Below are 25,892 nucleotides of genomic sequence, written 5' to 3'. Positions count from 1 at the left end.
TCGGGATCAGAGAACAAGCACCATCTTGTTCTCAGAAGCAAGCTACGGAAACTTTCAGATTTCAGAGTTTGCTGAATATCAGGGGGTCCATTTGGGACTCCTGATGATGAATAGCCCGGTAACCTAAATATATGATAACTAGCATTTTCCACATGGTTACCGGGCCATTTATCGGTTGATGAATAGGCCCCTGAACAATGATGAATAGGTGTGAATTTAACAATGAACTTGCTGCGAGTACAAAACGAAATTACTACTAATTACATTTTTATCATGATGAATATGGCCCTTAGGGCGGGTTGTACTAAGCATCGCATCCGCAATGCGTTACATTCCACCTGTCTTTGGGTACATATGTCCTGATAAGAACTGTCCTTTGCGATGGCTCCGGACTGAGGGACTTCCGGGGTTTAACACCGGCCGCGGGTGGTGATAGCAGGGAGCTGATCTGATCTCTCCCAAGCAGGAGCATCCCGATAAGAAGTCCATAGGCTTCTATTGGGTAGCGCCCCCTTCAGCCATCGGGACAAAGCATTCCGGTGTTTTGTACATATGGGGAATGAGGGAAAACTCCCAAAACTGCATTTTCGGGTGTTTTACCGCATTTTCCACTTTAGTACATCCTGTCCTTAGTCTATTTTTGTGTGATATGTATTTGTTTCTGGTGGACGGGGTAAGAGGGGGGAATAGGGGGGATTTGGGTCACTTACTTAAGTCATAATAAAATTATTTGTGCAAATTTAAAAGTAAGATTGCCAGGACTAGAATCGGTCTGTATGTGATTGGACCCATGAATAATGCAATATAAAGTGGCCCTTATCAAATCCAAGACTGTGGGGGCAACCAAATTATGTGCTGCACTAATATTCGTGAGAATATAGATTGCCAGTTTGCTGAAATTAGTGACATCACTGAGGCGTGAGGCACAAAGCTGTAAACGGTAATAACAGTCAGAGGTACAACTACTGTTCAGAATTGTCTCCGTTATTTACGAAACTGCCATTCCAGCTGATAAAGGCACAATGTCAGCACTAAGGGGGTCATTCAGTCCCACTTGCGAGCGGCAGTACGCTCGCAAGTGGGTCGATGCTCCCCACTGTGCATGCGCACGACGGAGGGAGCTCCGTCGTGCGCATGCGCGAGACCCGGCGAGCGAAGGACTTTCCTTCGCTCGGAGTGTCTCATCAAAGGGTGGCGTGCTGTCGATGGTGACTGACAGCACGCCCCCTTTGGTGGGCGTGCCGGGGGCGTGCCTGCCAGACGGAGGCGTTCCCAAGGGAACGCCTACCTTCTGAAGCTGGCCCCACTGACATCACTAGTGATATCAGTGGGAGTGATTTTGGCTCTGATAGAGCCAAAATCACTCCTGGCCTTGCGGTTGAGAAACCCAACCGCAGGCTTTCACTCGCAGTTCCGATGGTCGCGATGGTCAAGACCATCGCGAATATCTTTTTGCACGCTCGTATATGCTGTGGGTGGTGACCCACAGCTATAGGAGCGTCCAGGAGGACGCTCCATATTAATGGAGGTGGGCCCTGATTCAGAGCGAGCGCTCTGGTCAGAGCATCCGGCTCTGAATCAGGGCCAATGTCAGCACTAAGTACAGTCACAGATACAACAAATCCACAGACCACTGTCCTCCCAAACATTGCAGCACAGTTTATAGGCAACCAACAAGCAGCAGAGCAAGTAAGGGCGTGCACAAGTGCATGTACTCATTCCTTTCCTCCTCCGTTCTGGAGGCGGATTCTGACCTAGGGATCATTGTTACACGCCGCCCGTCACTACATGGCAGATTCCCCCTCTCCTTTTCTTCTTCCAAAATATTTAATCCCTACCGATTGTTTTATCTGACGGGAATTTTTACTAACTCAAAACTATTTGGATAAAAATGAATAAAGAGGCACAAATCATCGATACCATACAATTGTACATTCTTACCCGCCTCCGCAGTTTTATGTGTAACCCATTCGGAAGCGACGCTGCCGGCCATGTTTGTGGACACGATACAAAACTCATACTCTGTGTTTGGCTCCAGATTAGTAATAATCGCACTGGTGACCGGCGGCTTCAGGGCATTTTCATTCGCAGACTCCACCACTGGCTGCGGGTTGAGCCATCCGCTGGCATGGAAGACCCGCCGTTCAATCGTCTGGTGGAAACTTCTCATGTACAGTTCATGTCTTATGATGACTCCTACATGTAAATAAAGTTATTCATTACCTGGTGCAAAGGTGCAATGGTCTGCTACTGTATTTACTGTACATTGCAACCAATCAGACATTAATATTATAGTACAGTCAGAGTGATTGGTTACTGTGGGTGGTCTTTTGTGCCACCTTATTGAACAAATAATACAGTGCTGTAGTTAATCATGATATGCTCACATTTATACTAGGGGTGTGCACCGGCCACTTTTCGTGTTTTGTGTTTTGGTTTTGGATCTGGATCTTTCTTCGTGTTTTGGATCTGGATTGGTTTTGCCAAAACCACCCTTCCGTGTTTTGGGTTCTGGGTTTTGTGTTTTGGATCTGTATTTTTTTTTAAAAAAGCATAAAAACAGCTAAAATCACAGAATTTGTGGGTTTTTCTGCTCCTTTGCTATTATTAACCTCAATAACCTTAATTTCCACTCATTTCCAGTCTATTCTGAACACTTCACACCTCACAATAGTGTTTTTATGTCCAAAAGGTTGCACCGAGGTAGCTGGATTACTATGCTAAGCGACACGAGTGGGCGGCACAAACACGTGACCCATCTAGGAGTGACACTGCAGTGGCAGACAGGATGGCAGTTTGAAAAACTAGGCCCCAAACAGTACATAATGCAAAGAAAAAAAATAGGTGCAAGATGGAATTGTCCTTGGGCCCTCCCACCCACCCTTATGTTGTATAAACAGGACATGCACACTTTAACAAAGCAATCATTTCAGCGCCAGGGTCTGCCACACGACTGTGGCTGAAATGATTGGTTCGTTTGGGCCCCCACAAAACAAGCTGGCAATTAATCTGGCCCTGCACAAACTGGCTCTACGGAGGCAAGATGTCGTCCTCATCCTCCTCATCCACCGATTCCTCACCCTCTTCAGTGTTGTGTACATCCTCATCCTCACAGAGTATTAACTCGTCCCCACTGGAATCCACCACCACAGGTCCCTCTGTACGTTCTGGAGGCTGGTCTCCCTGGAAGAGCTGATAATTCATTTTGATGAACATCATCTTCTCCACATTCTGTGGAAGCAACCTCCTACGCCTTTCGCTGACAAGGCACCCGGCTGCACTAAACACTCTTTCGGAGAACACACTGGAGGGGGGGCAACTCAGGTAAAATAGAGCCAGTTTGTACAGGGGCCTCCAAATTGCCTCTTTTTCCTGCCAGTACATGCCTACTTGGATGCTGTCACCGATGTAATCCTCCACCATTCTGTCAATGGTGACAGTATCATATGCAGTGACAGTAGACATGTCAGAAATTGTTGCCAGGTCCTTCAGTCCGGACCAGATGTCCAAACTTGGTCCTGCCTGCCCTGCATCACCGCCAGCGGGTTGCTTAGGATACCTAAGTTTTTTCCTGGCAGCCCCAGTTGCGGGAGAAAATGAAGAAGGAGCTGTTGACGTGTCACGTTCTGCTTCAGCTGACAGTGTTTTCACCAGCAGGTCTTTGCACCTCTGCAGGCTTGTGTCGGCCGGAAAGAGAGACACCACATAGGCTTTAAACCTAGGATCGAGCACGGTGGCCAAAATGTAGTGGTCTGATTTCAACAGATTGACCACCCTGGAATCCTGGCAAAGCGAATGAAGGGCTTCATCCACAAGTCCCACATGCCGAGCGGAATCGCTCCGTTTTAGCTCCTCCTTCACTTTCTCCAGCTGCTTCTGCAAAAGCCTGATGAGGGGAACGACCTGACTCAAGCTGGCAGTGTCTGAACTGACTTCACGTGTGGCAAGTTCGAAGGGCTGGAGAACCTTGCACAACACGGAAATCATTCTCGACTGCGCTTGAGTCAGGTGCATACCCCCTCCTTTGCCTATGTCATAGGTGGATGTATAGGCTTGTATGGCCTTTTGCTGCTCCTCCATCCTCTGAAGCATATAGAGGGCTGAGTTCCACCGCGTCACAACCTCTTGCTTCAGGAGATGGCGGGGCAGGTTCAAGAGTGTTTGCTGGCGCTCCAGTCTTCAGCACGCAGTCGCTGAATGGCGAAAGTGGCCAGAAATTTTTCGGGCCACCCAAAGCGTCTCCTGCACGCCCCTGTCGCTTTTCAGAAAATTCTGCACCACCAAGTTTATTGTGTGAGCAAAACATGGGACGTGCTGGAATTTGCCCAGATGTAATGCCCGCACAATATTGGTGGCGTTGTCAGATATCACAAATCCCCAGGAGAGTCTAAGTGGGGTAAGCCACTGGGCGATGATTTCCCTCAGTTTCTCTAAGAGGTTGTCGGCGGTGTGCCTCTTACTGAAACCGGTGATACACAGCGTAGCCTGCCTTGGAGTGAGCTGGCATTTCTGAGATGCTGCTACTGGTGACGCTGCTGCTGTTGCTGCGTAAGGTGATACATCTACCCAGTGGGCTGTCACAGTCATATAGTCCTTAGTCTGCCCTGTTCCACTTGTCCACATGTCCGTGGTTAAGTGGACATTGGGTACAACGGCATTTTTCAGGACACTGAGGACACTTTTTCTGATGTTTCTGTACAGTCTCGGTATCGCCTGCCTAGTGAAGTGGAATCTAGACGGGATTTGGAACCGGGGACACACTACCTCCATCAATTGTCTAAATCCCACTGCACTAATGGCGGATACCGGACGCACGTCTAACACCAACATAGCAGTCAAGGCCTCAGTTATACGTTTTGCTTCAGGATGACTGCTGTCGTACTTCATCCTCCTCGCTAAGGACTGTTTTAGGGTCAATTGTTTAGTAAAAGTAGTGGTGTTCCTACTTCCTCTCTGGGATGATGAACGACTCCCAGCAGCAGCAACAGCAGCAGCGGCAGCAGGAGGCGTAGCAATGCAGGATCCTCTGGAGGAATCCCGGATAGGAGAGTCAGTCATGCCAGTGACATGGCCTGCAGGACTACTTCCGATCCTGACTAAGGAGGAAATTGACGAGGAGGGAGTTGACGGTGTGGTTTGCAGGTGCTTGGATACAACAGGACAACGGGATTTAGGTGTCCCTGGACTGCTTACGGTCTTAGCCAAAGTTTCTGAACTTGACAGTAACTTATTATGAACACGCTGCAGGAGCCGTATAAGGGAGGATGTTCCTAGGTGGTTAACGTCCCTACCCCTACTTATTCCACCTTTACATATGGCACATATGGCAAGACAGTTGCTGTCCGGATTTGGATAGAAATATTGCCAGACCAAAGAGGTGGAATGTTTGGTCTTCTGCCCAGGCATGACCGTGATGGGCTTTTTCATCCCACGGACAACAACTGTCTCCCCCGGAGCCTGATTTAAACAAACCACATCACCATCAGAATCCTCCTCGCCAACTTCCTTCTCAGCGCCAGCTACACCAGTATCCTCATCCTGTTGTACTTCAACAGTGACATCTTCAATTTGCATATCAGCAAGTGGACTGTGGGTGCTCCTTTCAGCACTTGCAGGGGGTGTGCAAATGGTGGAAAGAGCCACCTCTTCCCGTCCAGTGCTGGGAAGGTCAGGCATCGCAACCACTACCACACTTGGACTCTCCTTGGGGATTTGTGATATCTTCTTAGAAAGCACAGTTCTTCGCTGTGCTTTTGCCAGCTTAACTCTTTTGATTTTTTTAGTGGGAGGAGGGCTTCCATCGTCATGTGAAGCTGAACCACTAGTCATGAACATACTAGGGATCGACCTTAGCTGTTCCTTGCCACTCCGTGTCGTAAATGGCATATTGGCAAGTTTACGTTTCTCTTCAGATGATTTAAATGTTTTTTTCAAGGTCATTTTCCTGATTTTTGTCATTTGGGATTGTATGTGCCCTCTACTATGACATTGGGCATCGGCCTTGGCAGACGACGTTGATGGCATGTTATCGTCTATGTCATGACTAGTGGCAGCAGCTTCAGCACTAGGAGGAAGTGGTTCTTGATCTTTCTCTATTTTATTTTTATCGGAGAAAGTTTGGTCCTCCATTTATGTTATATCAATTTGATATATAAGTGCGGCTAAACACAGAAAATATTTTTTTATTTTTGCTGGAGAGTAGTGCACTTTGTGGGTTACACCACCCTTTAAGAAATGAGCCAGCCGGCTTTTTACTTATGGGACACAGGCGCACGCTTGGCGCTGCTTCTTTGTTGATGCACATGCGGCTACTGCGCACACAATTCACAAACACAGAAAAAATATTTTGTTATTTGGTTTGGACTGGAGTGTACTTTGGGGGTTACAGCACCCTTTAACGGTCAAGCCAGCCGGCCCTTTACTTATGACACAGGCGCACGCTTGGCACTACTTTGTTGATGCACGTGCGGCTACTGCGCACACAATTCACAAACACAGAAAAAATATTTTGTTATTTGGTTTGGAGTGTACTTTGGGGGTTACAGCACCCTTTAACGGTCAAGCTAGCCGGCCCTTTACTTATGACACAGGCGCACGCTTGGAACTGCTTTGTTGATGCACGTGCGGCTACTGCGCACACAATTCACAAACACAGAAAATATATATTTTTTTAGTTTGGACTGGAGTGTACTTTGGGGGTTACAGCACCCTTTAACGGTCAAGCCAGCCGGCCCTTTACTTATGACACAGGCGCACGCTTGGCACTACTTTGTTGATGCACGTGCGGCTACTGCGCACACAATTCACAAACACAGAAAATATTTTTTTTTTTGGTTTGGACTGGAGTGTACTTTGGGGGTTACAGCACCCTTTAACGGTCAAGCCAGCCGGCCCTTTACTTATAACACAGGCGCACGCTTGGCACTACTTTGTTGATGCACGTGCGGCTACGGCGCACACAATTCACAAACACAGAAAATATATATTTTTTGGGTTTGGACTGGAGTGTACTTTGGGGGTTACAGCACCCTTTAACGGTCAAGCCAGCCGGCCCTTTACTTATGACACAGGCACACGCTTGGCATTACTTTGTTGATGCACGTGCGGCTACTGCGCACACAATTCACAAACACAGAAAAAATATTTTGTTATTTGGTTTGGAGTGTGCTTTGGGGGTTACAGCACCCTTTAACGGTCAAGCCAGCCGGCCCTTTACTTATGACACAGGCGCACGTTTGGCACTACTTTGTTGATGCACGTGCGGCTACTGCGCACACATTTCACAAACACAGAAAATATATATTTTTTTGGTTTGGACTGGAGTGTACTTTGGGGGTTACAGCACCCTTTAACGGTCAAGCCAGCCGGCCCTTTACTTATGACACAGGCGCACGCTTGGCACTACTTTGTTGATGCACGTGCGGCTACTGCGCACACAATTCACAAACACAGAAAAAATATTATTATTTTAGCACTTGGGGGGAGCACCCCTGATGGACAGAGCACCCCCTGGACAACACTACAGCACCCCTTTATGACTGGGACACTGCACAGGACTTTGGAGTGGACACAGCCCCTATGGAGAACTGACTGCACAACACAGTCCAGCCAGCCCCTATGGACTTTGAAGTAGTGGACACAGCCCCTATTAACAACAGCAGCACAGCACAACACAGCCAGCCCCTATGGACTTTGAAGTAGTGGACAACAGCAGCACAGCGCAGCACAGCACATCACAACACTACTCTGCACTACACTATACTACACTACACTACACAGCCCAGCCAGCCCTAACTCCCACCCTCCCTCTTCACTGTCCACAGCCGAGTGAGAAAATGGCGCCGACGCGGGTACCTTATATTGGATCCAAAACCCGCGAGACCCGGAAGGCGGGATGATGACGTTTTGCCTCAAATTCAGATCCGAGTCAGGCGGGAAAAGTCGAGCCTGACTCGGATCTGCCTCGGATCGGGGGGGCTCGGGGGGGTTCGGATTTCAGAAATCCGAACCCGCTCACCCCTAATTTAAACCAATTAATACAGTGAGGAGGATGCCAGCAACACTACATGGTAACAGCAAATCTGAATACGTAAAACGACCTTGATTATGTACCGTGTTGGTGCAGTGGCATCACTTGGGGGGTGCGGACCTCACCGAGTGTTACCTTTCGGCTGCCCCCCAGAGTGAAGAAAGTGTGTCACAAGCAGGGGTGAGCGGGTTCGGATTTCTGAAATCTGAACCCCCGCGAGCCCCCCCGATCCAAGTCGTATCCGAGTCAGGCTCGACTTTTCCCACCTGACTCGGATTTGAAATCGAGGCAAAACGTCATCATCCCGCCTTCCGGGTCTCGCGGGTTTTGGATCCTATATAAGGTACCCGCGTCGGCGCCATTTTCTCACTCTGCTGTGGACAGTGAAGAGGGAGGGTGGGAGTTAGGGCTGGCTGGGCTGTGTAGTGTAGTGTAGTGCAGTGTAGTGTTGTGCCGTGCTCTGCTGCGCTGTGCTGCTGTTGTCCATAAGGGCTGTGTCCACTCCTCCAAAGTCCATAGGGGCTGGCTGGACTGTGTTGTGCAGTCACTTTTCCATAGAGGCTGTGTCCACTCCAAAGTCCTGTGCAGTGTCCCAGTCCTAAAGGGGTGCTGTAGTGTTGCCCAGGGGGTGATCGGTGCATCAGGGGTGCTCCCCCAAAGTGCACTCCATAAAAAAAATAAAAATTTTCTGTGTTTGTGAATTGTGTGCACTGTGGCCGCACGGTTATCAACAAAGTAGCGCCAAGCATGCGCCTGTGTCATACGTAAAGGTCCGGCTGGCTTGACCGATAAAGGGTGCTGTAACCCCCAAAGTGCCTCCAAACAAAATAAAAAATTATTTTCTGTGTTTGTGAATTGTGTGCACTGTGGCTGCACGTGCATCAACAAAGGAGCAGCGCCAAGCGTGCGCCTGTGTCCCATAAGTAAAGGGCCGGCTGGCTTGTCCGTTAAAGGGTGCTATAACCCCCAAAGTGCACTCCAAAAAAAATAAAAAAATATATTTTTTGGTGTTTGTGAATTGTGTGCACAGTAGCCGCACGTGTATCAACAAAGTAGCGTCAAGCATGCACCTGTGTCATAAGTAAAGGGCCAGCTGGCTCGTCTGTTAAAGGGTGGTGTAACCCCCAAAGTGCACTCTAAGCAAAATAAAAAAATATTTTATGTGTTTGTGAATTGTGTGCACTGTGGCTGAACATGCATCAACAAAGGAGCAGCGCCAAGCGTGCGCCTGTGTCCCATAAGTCTGTTAAAGGGTGGTGTAACCCCCACAGCGCACTCCAAAAAAAAATTAAAAATTCTTTTTTTTTCTGTCTTTGTGAATTGTGTGGGCTGTAGCCGCCCCTGCATCCTCAAAGCAGCAGCGACAAGCGTGCGTCTGTCTGTTAAAGGATTACATCGGTGACAGCATCCAAGTAGGCATGTCAGACAGTCCGTACCTGTACTGGCAGCAAAAAGAGGCAATTTGGAGGCCACTGTACAAACTGGCTCTATTTTACATGAGTTGCCCCCCCCTCCAGTGTGTACTCCGAAAGAGTGTTTAGTGCAGCCGGGAACCTTGTCAGCGAAAGGCGTAGGAGGTTGCTTCCACAAAATGTGGAGAAGATGATGTTCAGAAAAATGAATGATCAACTCTTCCAGGGAGACCAGCCTCCAGAACGTACAGAGGGACCTGTGGTGGTGGATTCCAGCGGGGATGAATTAATACTCTGTGAGGATGAGGATGTACACAATACTGAAGAGGGTGAGGAATCGGTGGATGAGGAGGATGAGGACGACATCTTGCCTCCGTAGAGCCAGTTTGTGCAGGGCCAGATTAATTGCCAGCTTGTTTTGTGGGGGCCCAAACGAACCAATCATTTCAGCCACAGTCGTGTGGCAGACCCTGGCGCTGAAATGATTGGTTTGATAAAGTGTGCATGTCCTGTTTATACAACATAAGGGTGGGTGGGAGGGCCCAAGGACAATTCCATCTTGCACCTCTTTATTTTTCTTTGCATTATGTACTGTTTGGGGCCTAGTTTTTCAAACTGCCATTCTGTCTGCCACTGCAGTGTCACTCCTAGATGGGCCACGTGTTTGTGCCGCCCACTCGTGTCGCTTAGCATAGTCATCCAGCTACCTTGGTGCAATCTTTTGGCCATAAAAACACTATTGTGAGGTGTGAGGTGTTCAGAATAGACTGGAAATGAGTGGAAATTAAGGTTATTGAGGTTAATAATAGCATAGGAGCAGAAAAACCTACAAATTCTGTGATATTAGCTGTTTTTATGCTTTTTTTCCAAAAAATATAGATCCAAAACACAAAACCCAGAACCCAAAACACGGAAGGGTGGTTTTGGCAAAACCAATCCAGATCCAAAACACGATGAAAGTTCCAGATCCAAAACCAAAACACGAAAAGTGGCCGGTGCACACCCCTAGTCACAAGGCTCTCAGCAAGTCCACTGCTGCCACCGTGTAGATGGTGTGCTCAATCATATTACTGGTGCCCAGTGCACCTTAGGGGTGATGCCTACATTCCCTTAGCTATGGCAGCATCCACATTCTAAGGCAAGGGTAGGAAATCTGTGACACTCCAGATGCTGTGGAACTACACATCCCAGCATGCATTTCTACAGTTTTTCCATTAGTGCATCACTGCCATATTTATAATGGGTCCACACACCCTGAACTCGTGTTTAATACTTACCTCTCCGGAGCCTCTCATCGGCGCTGCAGCACAAATAACTGGAATAATGGTGCATCGGTTATCTACCCTGATATTGGTGCATCTGCTGTAGAGAAGTCACTGGGTACTTGGAGCGGGCTCCCTCCTAACTTAAATGGACCCTGTAGGGCATGCTAAAACTGTGGCAGGGCATGCTGAGATATTTAGTTCCACAGCAGCTGGAGTGACACAGGTTGCCTACCCTAGTTCTAGGAGGAGGTTATATCATTAACTTCCCAGTAATCCAATATGTTATTACCAAAAAGAAAATGCAACACAATACATTTCACCGGCTTGTACCATAACGTATAACAAATGGTGCCTTTAGTTTTCCTAATATACAGAAATTGGAGATGAGCAGTTTGGTTTTTGAGAAAACGGAACACACTGGAACCTAGGGGTTCCGAGCCGAACCGAGGGCCTGATTCAGAGGCGCACGCTAGTTGCTCGCTCTGAATCAGGGCATCTCTATTTTTTTTAATCCCGGCCTCCAGGCCGCTCGCACAGCTGTGGGTGACCACCCACAGCTTGTGCGAGCGGCCAGGCGATGGTCGCGATTATTGCGACCATCGGCATTGCGAGTAGACCCCTGTGGTAGGGTCTCAGCACTCGCAGTGCCAAGTGGACTTCCTGCTCTAATAGAGCCGGAAGTCCACTATTGACATCACGAGTGATGTCAGTAGGGCCGCCCACAAACGGCAGGCGTTCCTTCGGGAACGCCTCCGTTTGTGCAGCCACCCCCCCGCCCGCCTTCAAAACAGGGCAAGCTGTCGATCGTCATCGACAGCCACCCCGTTTTGCTGCGAGCTCCGGAGCGAGTGCAGGTCTCACTCGCGCCAGGGCTCGCGCACGCAATTGCGCACTGGGCCACCATCGACCCACTTGCGAGCGCTCAGCGCTTGTGACCGGGTCTGAATCAGGCCCTGAGTCCCAGTTCTGAATCACTTTGGGGTTTCCAGTACAACCGGGTCCTACCTCGGGTCTTCCCGCAATTGAGAACTCAGATTTAGAATCTAGATCTGGCGTGTTTTAGATGGCATTTAAGTCTCTCCGTTGTGATCTCAGGTGCTGTGAGGTGGTCAAATTTGATTGGAAATGAAAGTTAATGATGTTATACTAACGGAACAAAAATAGGTTCAAGTTACATGATTTTAGCGGTTTTTGGATACATTTTTAAAATAATCCAAAACCGAATCCGATACCAAAACACTTGAGAATGTTTTTGGCAAAAACAAAACTTGGGGATCTTTGCACATCTCTAATATAATATAAAATGCAATCTATTTATAATATTCTATCTGATGAATTTCATATTATCCTAGAAAATGTCATGTGTGAAATGTGGGAAACCCATATATATATATATATATATATATATATATATATTATATATATATATATACTGTATGTGCTCTATACCGCACTGTATAAACATTTTAGTCACTTTGATTGTGCATAAGCAGCTGATTACAGAGGAAGTGCATTATATGATATTATTTTCCTGTGTCATCAGTAACTATTTAGGAAGTGTAGATTGTCTGTCTTAAAACAATCCTAATTAGCATTGATCCTCACACTAAAAATAATTGTCCTTGACAATGAGGCAAAATAAAAAAAAAATATCATTATAAAGCTTTCTGGTGTTGAAAGAAATGCGGCACGTATGCAAAATTGTAAACGCTTTTGCCCGTGGTCCCTCAGCAACTTCATGTCCGAGGGCAGCAGAAAAATAAATTCTCAGACTCATTTACTGCACTAAAGAAAAAAAAATCTAATTTTGCTCTTTTCAATTAATTTAAAAGTGAGAAGGGAACAACGCATTCATTATAGGAATCTGTGCGCACCACAGACATATGTAAGGGCGGGGGCCAGTGGTGTAACTAGGGTATTTGGAGCCCAGGGCAAATGGAAAAATGGAAAAAAAAAAACCACCCTATGTGCGCGCGCCGAAAAATGGGCGTGGTCACTGAAAGATGGGGCGTGTCAACATGACATACACACTTTTCTCGTCACTCTGGGAACAGTCCTTTCCATTCCATATGCACCTTAATGCAGTCCCCCTTATGCAGTGCCCCCATCAGTTCCCCTTATGCAGGCCTCCAGGAGTGGTCTCCCTTATGCAGCCCTCCATCAGTTCCCCTTATACAGTGCCCCCAGTAGTGGTCCCCTTATGCAGGCCCCCAGGAGTGCCCCTTATACGGTGCCCCTAGTAGTGGTCCCCCTTATGCAGGCCCCCAGTAGTGGTCCCCCTTACGCTGGCCCCCAGTATTAGTCTCCCCTATGCAGTGCCCCAGGAGTGGTTCCCCTTATGCAGGCCCCCAGTAATGCCCTTTATACAGTGCGCCCAGCAGTGGTCTCCCTTATGCAGGCTCCCGGTAGTGACCCCCCTATGCAGGGGCCCTTATACAGTGCCCCCTGTAGTGGTCCTCCCTATTCAGTGCTCACAGTAGTGGTCCCCCCTTTGCAGGGCCCCAGTAGTGCCCCTTATACAGTGCCCCCAGTAATGGTCGCCCCTATGCAGTGCCTCTTGTGCCCCCAGTAGTAAGCCCCTTATATAGTGCCCCCCGTAGTAGTCCCCCCTATACAGTGCCCCTTATATAGTGCCCCTAGTAGTAGCCCCTATGTAGTGACCTTTATATAGTGCCCCCAGTAGTAGTCCCCCCTATCCAGTGCCCCCACTAGTGTTCCCTTGATGCAGTGCCCCCAGTAGTGGTCCCCCGATGCAGTGCCCCCAGTAGTGGTCCCCCCCAGTAGTGTCCCAGAAGTGGTCTCCCCCAGTAGTGACCCCAGTAGTGGTCCTCCCCAGTATTTCCCCCAGTAGTGGTCTCCCGATGCAGTGCCCACAGTAGTGGTCCCCCCAGTAATGTCCCAGTAGTGGTTCCCCCCAGTAGTGCCCCCAGTAGTGGTACTCCCCAGTAGTGTTCCCTCGATGCAGTGCCCCCAGAAGTGGTCCACTGATGCAGTGCCCCTAGTAGTGGTCCCCCCCAGTAGTGTCCCCAGTAGTAGTCCCCCCCGGTATTGCCCCCAGTAGTGGTCCCCCGATGCAGTGCCCCCGAACACCATCCGGTCAGTACTACACTGCCCCCGCACCGCTGGTCCGATGGAGCCTAGGGCACACTCCCTGCTCGACCCCCCTTAGTTACGTCACTGGCTGGAGCAGTGTGGCACGTACTTCTTTTTGTGGAGTGTATCCTGCGTGGTTCCACACTGAGCATGCGCTGAAACTGTGCGCATGGGTGATGCAGCATTGTACAGTATGTATGTCAGTCTTACCTACACCTACAACTGATGAGGTGTAACAGGGCTGTAACGTGACGCACACGCTCGCACGTAGGCAAAGTTCAGTGAGGACGTGTCGCATAGTTGGACATAAGTGTGAATACGCCTGTTTCCAGGCTTATCATTTGCACCTAGTATATGATAAGTACACGGTCGCTCTGATGATGATGATCAGTAGCAAACCGAGTGTACAGATACGGGAAGGCACACCGCAAAATGCGCACAAAACTGCATATGGGCAAATATACGCATTTTTGTCCGCACGCACAATCCAGGAGCACATGTGCCTGATTACTGTGCAGTTCTGCCTCAGGCCCAAAATGTCCTTGTCCATAAGATCATTTTATTTGTTGTATGAAAATTATATATACTGTATTTTCTAGGTCTTTATATTCTTTTCTTTTTGTGTTATTGCTTAGACGAGTCTGGCGCGGCAGAAAGCGACACGAGCATGTTGTGTAGCGTGTTCTTATTGATGGGTGTCTAAAGGTAATTAACTAGTTACTACTAAGGCCCATATTCAATCTGAGGCGAAAAGCCATTTTTGCGTGTTTTTGGCGGAAACTTTTCACCGATGACGTCATTTCGCCAGGCGGAAAGTCAACGCAATGTAATAGGCGCAAAAAAGTGCAGAATTGGGGTTTGGGGTGCAACTTTGCGGGAACTCCCGTGCAGCCTTCAGACAGTCCCCCAAAGGTAAACTGTGTCAAAAAATTTTCAAAAATACTTAAGGACACCCCAAAAAAATAACTTTGAATTTGGGGGTGAAATAAAAATGTTGGGGGACAAAGGTAAAAACTAGCGAACTTGACTCTGGGGGGGTCCCCAAGTATTCCCCAGGTGTTTTTTCATTGAAGGGCCTTTTGGCAGGTGGATTTTTCACGTTTTTTTAAACTTTACGTTAGCAACTTTAAAATATGCTGACCCCCATTTTCAAGTTCCCCAAATTTACTGGGATCAGTTATTTTCTGCATAAAAACCTCCTGAATACTGTTCTGCACCACGTATAGAAAAACGCTATTTAGCAGCTATTGAGCCCATTTAAAAACACCAAATACCTTCAGCGAGCCAAATCGGGGGGTACCATAGCTAGCCCCCATGTCAGAGCATATTTTGGGGGTGTCAGGCTGATTTCCCCAAATCTGTCAGGACTTTCCGCTTGTTTAAGTTTCGCCGGGTCCTGTTTTCGCCTACTTTCAAATTGAATACGGGGATATGTGGGCACGCGCGCGATACTTTTCCGCGTGCAAAACACATGATGTAGGCGAAAAGTCCGGGAGGTGAAAAAGTATCGCGGCTCAGCTCAAATTGAGTATGGGCCTGAGATGGAAGTTACTGATCTATAGATGTATAAGCTGCAGAATACAAGAATAAAGTGTAGGACTTACCGTTGGGTTGCGATGGCGGTGACCACTGTAAATGAAGATCTGTAAAGCTGGCGTTTCGGATGACTGGCGGTGCCTGGCCTGCAGGTGGCGCCTGAGCTGTTACCACGGTGACTGGCGCACTCTGCAGACAGCCCTCTGAGGTGCACGCTTGGACTGAAAAATTATACTTGGTGAAAGGAGTTAAATTGTGAACAGTCGCCTTTGTGTCAAGGCCCTCATACGCCGTAGTGGTCCCGGAGGAAGCCACGGATGCATGCGTCAGTCTGAACGTCTCTATTGGGCCAGATTCATTAGCAGTAATAGTCCAGGTCAGCGAGGCAGAGTGTTGCCCCACAGGATGGGTGAGCATTAAATCTAATTCGCCAGATGGCGCTCCGGCTCTTGTGCGATACGCCACCGCTGGACTGCTGACAGATCCACGCACATTTCCTGCATCAATGTGATAAGAGTAAGCGGTGTATGGTAACAGCGCCGTGTCCATATAACTCTGTGCACCTAGTAACAAAGACATAAAGAGACCACGTAAGGATTTATATTCTATTAGTAAGGTCTGATCTGTGCAGCGCAAAGCACTGTGGGCCTAATTCAGACCAGGTCGCTATCTGCATACGCTCGCTGGATGCGTATGCAAGTTTGTCAAAGTGACGCCACAGGAAGCAAACACTCGCCAAGGCATAAGTACGCCCACCATGTCTTAGCGAGCGGCCACTTTGTCTATGCGTACGCCCAATTGCACAGACAGAGCCGCCCTCCAGCACCACCTCATCTCCTGGAAGTGTATTAAAACACTGGTACATCGAGCACCATCGGATGTGAATGCAGTGCTTGTGGTTGCTTTACCCTACCGCAAGCATTGCGAGGAAATCAGTGTAAAAAAAAAAGGCAAGTGACGTGTACTGTGACGCTGCCTGTTAATTATGTGCGCCTCTAAAACGGCGTTGAAACACTCAGGCACGCCTGCGTTCGCATCTCCAACCCCCCGTTACTAGTGTCCTGCCCCTGTTACCACCCACAAACGGCCTCTCCTGTCACTCATTACCCTGGGCTGCCTTTGCTGGGCGAGCGAGAGGGTTGAGATTGCAGTGTGTAGTTCGCGCAGGCGCAGAACGAAGCGTATACAGAACATCGGGCCGCTTGCAAACGCACAGCGCGAGCGAGCGGCTCTGAATCAGGCCCTGTATATTTACTAACATCAGCTATGTATGTGTTCATTTCTGCAAGGCTGGATTTTCAACCCCTAGGGGTAAATTTACTAAGATGGGAGTTCTATTTAAGAAGTGATGTTACCCATAGCATCCAATCAGATTCTACTTCTCATTTATCTAGCACCTTCTGGAAGATAATACCTGGAATCTGATTGGTTGCTATGGGCAACATCACATCCTAATAGAACTCCCATCTTAGTAAATTTACCCCCTAGTGTATATGTGTGTGTGTATGTGGGGAATATAGGCCCTGATTTAGAGCCGGACGCTCTGACAGAGCGCTCGCTCTGAATCAGGAACATCGCTCCTACCTTTTGGAGCGGCCTCCTGGATGACCACCCACAGCTATAGTGAGCGGCCAAAATGATGGTCGCGATGGTCTTGACCATCGGGCTTGCGACGAGACCAACGCGGTAGGGTCTCGCTGCCGCAAGCCCTGGAGTGCTTTTGGCTCTATCAAAGCCAAAAACACTCCCACTGACATCACTAGTGATGTCAGTGGGGCCGGCCCCAGATGGTAGGCGTTCCCATGGGAACACCATCGTCTGGGCAGTCACGTCCCCGGCACGCCCACCAAAGGGGGCGTGCTGTCAATCACCATCGACAGCACGCCCCCTTTGGTGCAAGACCCATAACGACAGCTTGGCCGTCGTTATTCGGGTCTCGCGCATGCGCACGACGGAGCCGGCTCCCTCGTGCGATTGCGCACTTGGGCAACATCGACCCACTTGCGAGCGCTCGCGAGCGGGTCTGAATCAGGCCCATAGAGTGTAAGCTCCACTGGGGCAGGGACTGAGGAGAATAACTGAAATACTCTTTATAAAGCACTATGGGCCATATTCAATTTCGGAATGAAAAGTCCGTGCTGGACTTTTCGCTCCACATCGGAGGTTTGATGGGGATAAATTATCGGGCGCGTGCCCGTTTTATCCCCGTATTCAATTAGGAATCAGCGAAAACGGGAGCCTGCGGAAAGGTAAGTATCGCAAAAACAGGTGAATTTTCAGGAATTGTTCCTGGGACCCCCCTAAAGATGTCTAGAAATGGGGGTTCACTATGGGTACCCCCATTTTTGCCTGCTGAAGGAAGTCGGGGTTTGTAATAGCCACGGCAGGTGCATAAAGGCAGCTAAGAAGAAGGGTGAAGAATAGCACTTACATTTTTTTTTAAACGATTTCCATCAAATTTGGGGTACATGAAAATGGGGGTAAGCATATTTTTAAGTCCCTAAAGTGCATTTTTAAAATTCTTCAAAAATGCATCTGCCGCTACTTTCCGCATTCTGTAAAACACCTGCCGCATATTTGGGAACCCCTCTGGAATTAATTTTGGTACGTTAGAAGTTTGTTTGTTTTTTTTCACCCCAAAATTAAACTTAATTTTCGGGGGTGTTCCGATTTTTTTTCTACTTTTTTTTTAGGGGACACTTTTTTTAAAGCCTGCACCCCTAAACCCCAATTCTGCACTTTTTTTCGGCATGTAAAACATTGTAAAAAGTTATCCCCGTTTTTTTACAAAGACTTTTTGCACCGGCAAAAAGTTTTTTTTACAGTTATTGAATACGGGGATAATTAAAATAGGCGAAAATGACGTCATTGGCGATGAATTATTGCCGATAACAGCTTTTCGCAGCCAAATTGAATAATGCGCTATGGGGGTCATTCAGACCCGCTCGCGAGCGCAGGACGCTCACAAGTGGGTCGATGTTTCCCCACTGCGCATGTGCACGACGGAGGGAGCTCCGTCGTGCGCATGCGCGAGACCCGGCGAGCGACGGGCTCTCCATCGCTCCGGGTCTCGCACCAAAGGGGGCGTGCTGTCGATGTTGATTGACAGCACGCCCCCTTTGGTGGGCGTGCCGGGGCATGCCTGCCAGACGGAGGCGTTCCCATGGGAACGCCTACCGTCTGAAACCGGCCCCACTGACATCACTACTCAGTTTCACTAGACTAGACTAGACTGATGTGAAACCACGCCAGTCACTGCTGTGAAACCACGCTAGCCACGCCAATCGCTGATGGAAAACCACGCTAGCCACGCCAGTCACTGATATGAAACCACGCTAGCCATACCAATCACTGATTTGAAACCACGCTAGCCATGCCAGTCACTGATATGAAACCACGCTAGCCACAGCAGTCACTGATGTAAATCCAGGTTGTCCTAGCCAGTCACTGATGTGAAACCACACTACACATGCCACTGATGCGAATCCATGCTATACATGCCAGTCACTGATGTGAATCCACGCTACACATGCCAGTCACTGATGTGAAACCACACTAGCCATGCCAATCACTGATGTGAAACCACACTAGCTACGCCAATCACGGATGTGTATCCATGCTATACATGCCAGTAACTGATGTGAAACCATGCTATATATGCCAGTCACTGATGTGAAACCATGGCACCCAGTTTGGGAACCATTGCAACAGATGGTTAAATAAAACAGAAGCAAATGACTGAAAACCAAAAGCCTAGAACACCTACTTGAAATGAGCCAACAAACAGATATTCAGTTCAAATTTTGTAAAAGCATGTAAGGAGATTAACAGCTCACCTTCCTAACCTTCCCTACCACTGGATTTACAGTAATTAAATTAACAAGTAATGCTAGATTTAAATCTGAAATCTGTTTCAGTATAAGTAGAAAGCTTTACCCGGTAGTTAAAGAGCATTATTTCTATTACATTTGATACCATTTATCAATCTATACAGTTATTTAACAGGATTTGCTTTTAGCATTCTCTCACTCTCTCTTTCTCTCTCTCTTTCTCTCTCTCTCTCTCTCTCTTGCTCTCTCGCTCTCTCTCTCGCTCTCTCTCTCTCTCTCTCTTGCTCTCTTTCTCTCTCTCTCTTTCTCTCTCTCTTTCTCTCTCTCTCTCTCTCTTGCTCTCTCGCTCTCTCTCTCGCTCTCTCTCTCTCTCTTGCTCTCTTTCTCTCTCTCTTTCTCGCTCTCTCTCTCTTGTAAAGAAATTTAGAAGCACTTGTTAAAAAATGTTGTTTTTTTTCCTGTGTATGAAGTTGGTGGGATCATTATGGCGATGGTACATGTACTGTATGTACGCCAGGCAGATTTATTCCTTGTATGTCAGTAACCCACATAAACACGATTTTTTGGTCTGGGTTGAGATAGTTATATGATCCTTAAAAGGTGCAGAGTTCCCATATAAAACAGATTTACTGATCCACCCCCAACCCCCACAAAGGGCATTGATTTTAATATGTGCTATCGAGGTGCCCATAATCAAATGTCTTCCTGCTATAAGCTCTTAATGAGACACCATTGGCACTAACCAGGCATACTGTTTTACGTAGTTATTTTGTACATAAAAATGTTCTTTACCAGGTAAAAAACATTTCAGCATAAAAATGTGACACTTGAATTAAAGACGGTCCCATTGGCATTTTACAGGCTTGATATTGCTTATGGCATATACAGTTATGGCTAGACTGAGCAGTATTTCAGGAGAAATAGACACCCTCAAAAATAGACACCCTCAAAATAGACACCCTCAGCAACATGCAGAGCTGGGCCTGCCAGGACCTTCTGGAAATTAAAGCCCTGCTGTAACAGTCCAACCCAACACTGGATCTTGAATAATGGTCTGCTGTAGTCACAGGACCACTAGAGAAGAATTAGATAGCTTTAGGAACAAGATCAACTTAAGCAGAGTTGATCCATGTTGTCCAGACATGGAGCACAAAGATGGTACCACAACTTGCTTCATAGTGCAAACAGGTACCAGCGACTGAAGCCAACCTGCCACACTTGAAGGCCATGTTGGTTACATTGATGGAAATCTGAAAATGTTGGAAATGGTCAGAAGACTCCTTAATTTGCCAAAGAGGATTTATTATCAGATGCCCAATAACTTCTTCGGTTGGACACCATGTGGAGGAGCAAACATTCAATCACAGGACATGTCTGCATGTTTAGAAGAGGACTGAGACTCTAAGCTATGAACCAGTCTGGTAAGATTTGTATTGAGGAGTTTTTGGGACTAGAGCAAGCTACGCTGACAGAAGTGCAGACCACACAGAAGACTGACCACTGTGATACCGAGCGACTGTTTTTACACATGGTGCCAATTCTGATGTTCACACATCAAAACTATTCACCAAACTCAGACCATTCTCAATGTTTTACGCCTGACTCATACCAGCCATGCAATGTTTTTATAGACACATGCTCAAGCTAATGAGATGTGGCCCACTAGTAACCAAAATGGACAAGAATGAGATGAGTTGTAGCTGGGTTTCTCCTCGACCACCTTCTCCAAACACCCCTAAAATCATTGTGCATAGAAATAAAAATATATTTATAAAATGTGTTTAGAAAATTTAAGAACTAGAAGAAAAGTCCACCTGGTGGACCAAAGAGGTGTGGGAGGATCATTGCATTTGGGTGGGCCCATAGGTGTTAGACGACCATACAGTTCTGGGGGCCCATCCAAATGATCTGGAAGGGCTGTTTTAAGCCCAAAAGCCCAGCAGAACACATTGGGCTCTGCATGCCAGCATCACCGAACTGCGTTCCTGGTGCCGAATATGCTGATCTAGGGATTAAACACAGCTACCCCCTTCCTCTGAACCAGACAAAGCTTCCAGAGCCAAGATGGACCCTCTGGTATCTGACACAGAAACCCCCCTTGCCCCTACAGTAAACGTAAAAAGCTTATACTTGTGTACACATAAGGGGGTCAGCTAGGATTGCTTAAGAGGGCTTTACCCTCCCCCAGCCCTGTATAAAACATTGTATAGAAAAGTGTAAAGTTATCTACCTTTTAGTGGTCTGCACGTGCACTTAGAGGAGCAGTTCTTATAAGAGCTTTGTGAGATAACAAACACTATTATTATTATTATTATTATTATTATTAATAATGATGATGATGATAATCACTACAGCTGACCCTGCTGTGTTCCTGCAACTAACATATTAAAGAGCACACTTTAATCCATAACCGGCTTTCTACTTCTAACATTTATAGGAATATCATGTGCAGTATCTGCAATTTATTATAGTTTTTTGTATACTTTTGTATATTATTTGCATTCCTGGTTTTCCTCTCCAGCCTGGGACACCCTGTTCTTGCTGTTGAATGCCTCTGGTTTGTTTACATGCAACCATTAAGTCACTAACTCTAAAGCTACATGGACTTCTGGAAGGCGCCTTGGGTCTTATAAAGCCCTGAGACATTCCTTGCTACGAGGAGGCGCTGGTGATGATGTCAGCGGAGTCTTTGTGTGGTGATGAGGACGTCCTCGGATGCTTGCATTCTATGTTAAATGTTGCATGAAGTAATGTAACTGCCAGGAACCAAATCAGACAGTTCCAGGCAAATGCTCTGAACACCAGGCTGTCAGTGACAGACTGGCATCAGTGCGGGCAGGTAAAAGGGAATGCGGGCAAACCACAGAACAGCAGGGCATACATAGACATACATCTGCTGTTTATGGTGCATTTCATGGACAAAATTCTACTCAGAGCAGTCGGCAAGTGGTTAAAATACTTGAAAGCGGTGAAATGTAAATATGACAACATTATATCTGTCCCATTCCCTTCATAAAAGCTGACGTGTATATAGACAAAAGAGAGATACGCAGAGCCTGTTTCTCTGATAGCACGGAATGGTACACAGTACCGGCAGCGTTTTGGGGTATCATTTATAATTGTTATAACTATTTCCAGAAACAGGAAAAAAAAAATCAAATTATACAATTTCGCAGCGAGGTAAAGCCGTAATTATCACTAGGGAATATTATGAGATGATAAATAGGCCCCTCAGTGAGAACACTTTCTCTAAGACACCTCTGCCTGATCCACCGGGGCCTGCGTGACAGCACCCAGCAATGGACTCTCGGTGCCCTGCTCTACAGTTGGATCTCCTGGGACAGGTTGGGTACGGGATGCTGGCGCTCGGGATCCCAACGGTCAAACCACAACGCCGGCATCCTGACAGGGTCAGGATACCTACAGCCGTCCGTCATTATCCTAACCCTCCCCCTCTCAATACCACTAACCCTCCTTCTCTGGTGCCTAAACCTAACCCTCCCCCCCATAGTGCCTAAACCTAAACTCCCCCTGCACCCTAAACCTAATCTTCCCCTTAGTGCCTAACCCTAACCCTCCCCCCATAGTGCCTAACCCTAAACTCCCCCTTAGTGCCTAACCCTCCTCCTAGTGCCTAACCCTAACCCTCCCCCTAGTTCCTAACCCTCCCCCTAGTGCCTAACCCTAACCCTAGTGGCTAACCCTCCTCCTAGTGCCTAACCCTCCTCCTAGTGCCTAACCCTAACCCTCCCCCTAGTGCCTAACCCTCCTCCTAGTGCCTAACCCTAACCCTCCCCCTAGTTCCTAACCCTCCCCCTAGTGCCTAACCCTAACCCTAGTGGCTAACCCTCCTCCTAGTGTCTAACCCTCCTCCTAGTGCCTAACCCTCCTCCTAGTGCCTAACCCTCCCCTAGTGCCTAACCCTCCCCCTAGTGCCTAACCCTCCTCCTAGTGCCTAACCCTCCCCCTAGTGCCTAACCTTAACCCTCCCCCTAAGCCCACAACTTACCGTTGAGATTCTAGCAGGTGTCGGAATTCTGGCGCTGGTATTCTAAGCACCGGCATCACCCACGTCTAGATTCTCACCAGATCCCCCTGAGACTACTAATCAGTGATCCTCACTACTTTACGTATCATTGATTCAATGCCAACATTTTAAGGAACCCCTTGAAACTAAACTTAGTAAACAAAAATATCTGTCTGACAAACTCACATCACTAAAAAAGCATTTTAGCCTTTTTGTTAGGCAATTAGATAACAATAAGTGATATGCAGAACTTACTGAACGGATAATAGTCTGTGGTGTGATAGACCCTCAGACCACCTCTGTACACCACGTAATTAATCCGGTTGGTATTGGGGTACTCAGGCGGAGCCCATATAAGCAGAATAGCTGTGCTGTTCAGTACGTGTCCTCTCGGGGGGCGTTGTGGAGACGGAGCTGTAGAAATAGTCAAACTCTTTAATAAATATGCAGCTGAAATTTTCATTCGAAAAAATAATTTTGAATATTCCTTTATGTGAAACTGTTGAAATTGTCCACACAAAATCCATTTACTAGAGGAAACGTGTACAGTATATTCCATTTCCCACCAGGACTGTTGGGATGAATTCTGGACTCTTTATTAGTAACCTCCCCAGATGCTCAAGACCCCGTTTTGTCTGATTAAGCTTGAATGGCTCCATTTACAATCATTTTAATCTTTGACCAGTTTGAACGATGAATATTTTTTGTGTTTTTGGCTTGAAGTTGGCATGTCAACCTCTGAAGGTCCAAAAATCTTGGCATTTACCCACCTTGCTGTTATTTGGCTCCAGTATTTGTCTATGTGAAGCTAGACAAATCATCAGACGTCTCTTCATATTAGAGCTGATTCAATGAGCCAGTTTGGGTCCCCTTTTGAGACAAACTCGACCATCTTTGGTCTAGGTTACTGGACACAGAACTCACAGCAACGGCCTCATTGTTTTCTTGTTACTATTGTCAATTACATACACATCAAAATGGACTAAATTGGCCACCTATAAACAATGTATGGTGGTGGAATAGACCAGGGTGATACACGTTACATGAATGCTATTCCCAATTCCATATCTCGTGATTCCACTAACATACTGTAACTTGTTATTTCAATGGGATTATGCAGTACAGTGGGAATAAATTGTGCATAAAACACTCTGTGTCCATCATATTCTCATTCTGTGACGCCTGTGATAGGTTCTGGGGACCTAGGGAGGAATCGTTCAGTCTGCACGTGTTGGGCGATACGGGATACGGGAGCAGAGACTTACTTGAACTGCATCCATACGGATTATCCGCGTCCAGGCTGTTAGCACCTTCTATGCAGTGTGAGCAGCTGAAACCTCTCACAAAGCGTTTGCAGAAGCACTGACCGGTCACTGGGTGGCAGCTACCGTTAACGGCTCCAGCGGTATTACATGTGCATGGCTGACATCTGCAGAAACAAGAGGAAATACTCTGCACTCAGGAGGGGAAAGAGAAATAAATCTATTCTGTAGGTGTAATCCATTATACAGTAACTGTCTGTAACAGAGGGCCTGATTCAGAGCCGGACGCTATTTGCGCTCGCTCGTTCAGAAAAAGGGGCCGGATATTTAAATTGAGCGCTCGCTCTTTGCGGTCTGTTGACGCCTCTATGTCTGAGCGAGCGAACGAAACATGCACTCGCTATTTTGTAAAGACGCCCCCTGGCCGCTCGCATCCTACGTCATCTCCGCTATTTATTAGATTAATCGAGTACATCGAAAGGCGTATGAACTGCTCGCAGTGCTTGTGGTTGGATTTTCCTACCGCAATCATGCGAACAGTTCAGGCTAAGAAACAACCAAGTGACGTGGCCGATGACGCTGCTTTGTTAATTATGCACACCCTTAAAACGCCCGTTTTGACCGTGTGGCACGCCTGCGTTCGGATCACCTGTTACCACCCACAAACGCCTCATCCTGTCACTCAAATTAGCAGGCACTCGCTGTTTTGCGAGCACTCGATTTCCGACCGCAATGACTGGTTTGCGCATGCGCATTACGACCCATATGAATGCGCAGTTGTGCGAACATCGGGCCGCTTACGAGCGGCTCTGAATCAGGCCCAGAGAACGATAGTATAAAACACACATTTGTGGAGCAATAAAAAGTAGCATTTTGAAGATATAAAGGGCCAGATACTGAGTCGGCGTATCGGAATCCGTGTGTGCGCCTTTCTCTGGATGCATGCCTGTGACATAACGCTAATAGCTCTATAGGCCCTTCCCTGCTGTACAGCTGTGCATATGAATGTGCAAAGAGAGGCACACTTTGGGTGTCTCCAGATGCTGCAGTAACGCTTGGTTCGTAATTAGATGCCACCATCAAAACCAGCCCTATACTAGGTGCAGGATCTCCGCCTGGCGTCCAATGTGAGCGATTAAGCGCCTGCGCATGCAACCACATCAGCTATACGCTCGCGACACTCCCATAACATGGACCACCAACGTGCATCTGAACAATACCATTATTCTACTGTCTTACCATCTATTCACTTTCCACAGACTTAGGCCCTGATTCAGAGCCGCTCGTAATCGGCCGATCGTTCGTTCTGACCGATGTTCGCACATCTGCGCATGCGTGCGGATTTTAATACGCATGCGCGAACCAGTCAGTGCGTCCGAAAATCGTTTGTTCGCTATATAGCGAATGCCTGCTATTTTGAGTGACAGAAGGAGGCGTA

At 47.5% G+C, this 25,892-nt stretch overlaps 1 protein-coding gene across 1 annotated transcript in view; it reads right to left on the bottom strand.

Moving 5' to 3' along the window:
- LOC148454303 (usherin-like) overlaps nt 1-25,892 on the bottom strand; it is a gene marked incomplete at both ends in the record, with an annotated part of 948,215 nt that overhangs the window by 874,064 nt on the left and 48,259 nt on the right. The window contains 4 exons of the mRNA XM_088461074.1: nt 1,942-2,196; nt 15,404-15,898; nt 23,448-23,606; nt 24,458-24,621. Coding sequence (XP_088317200.1) covers nt 1,942-2,196; nt 15,404-15,898; nt 23,448-23,606; nt 24,458-24,621 — 1,073 coding nt within the window. The remainder of the gene's footprint in view (nt 1-1,941; nt 2,197-15,403; nt 15,899-23,447; nt 23,607-24,457; nt 24,622-25,892) is intronic.

Source organism: Taudactylus pleione, unplaced genomic scaffold (genome assembly GCF_031769625.1).
Source record: "Taudactylus pleione unplaced genomic scaffold, aTauple2 ptg001012l, whole genome shotgun sequence".
In the NCBI taxonomy this organism is placed as follows: domain Eukaryota; kingdom Metazoa; phylum Chordata; class Amphibia; order Anura; family Myobatrachidae; genus Taudactylus; species Taudactylus pleione.
The sequence above is the reverse complement of the archived record's forward strand: the minus strand, read 5'-3'. Positions and strand labels throughout refer to the sequence as shown.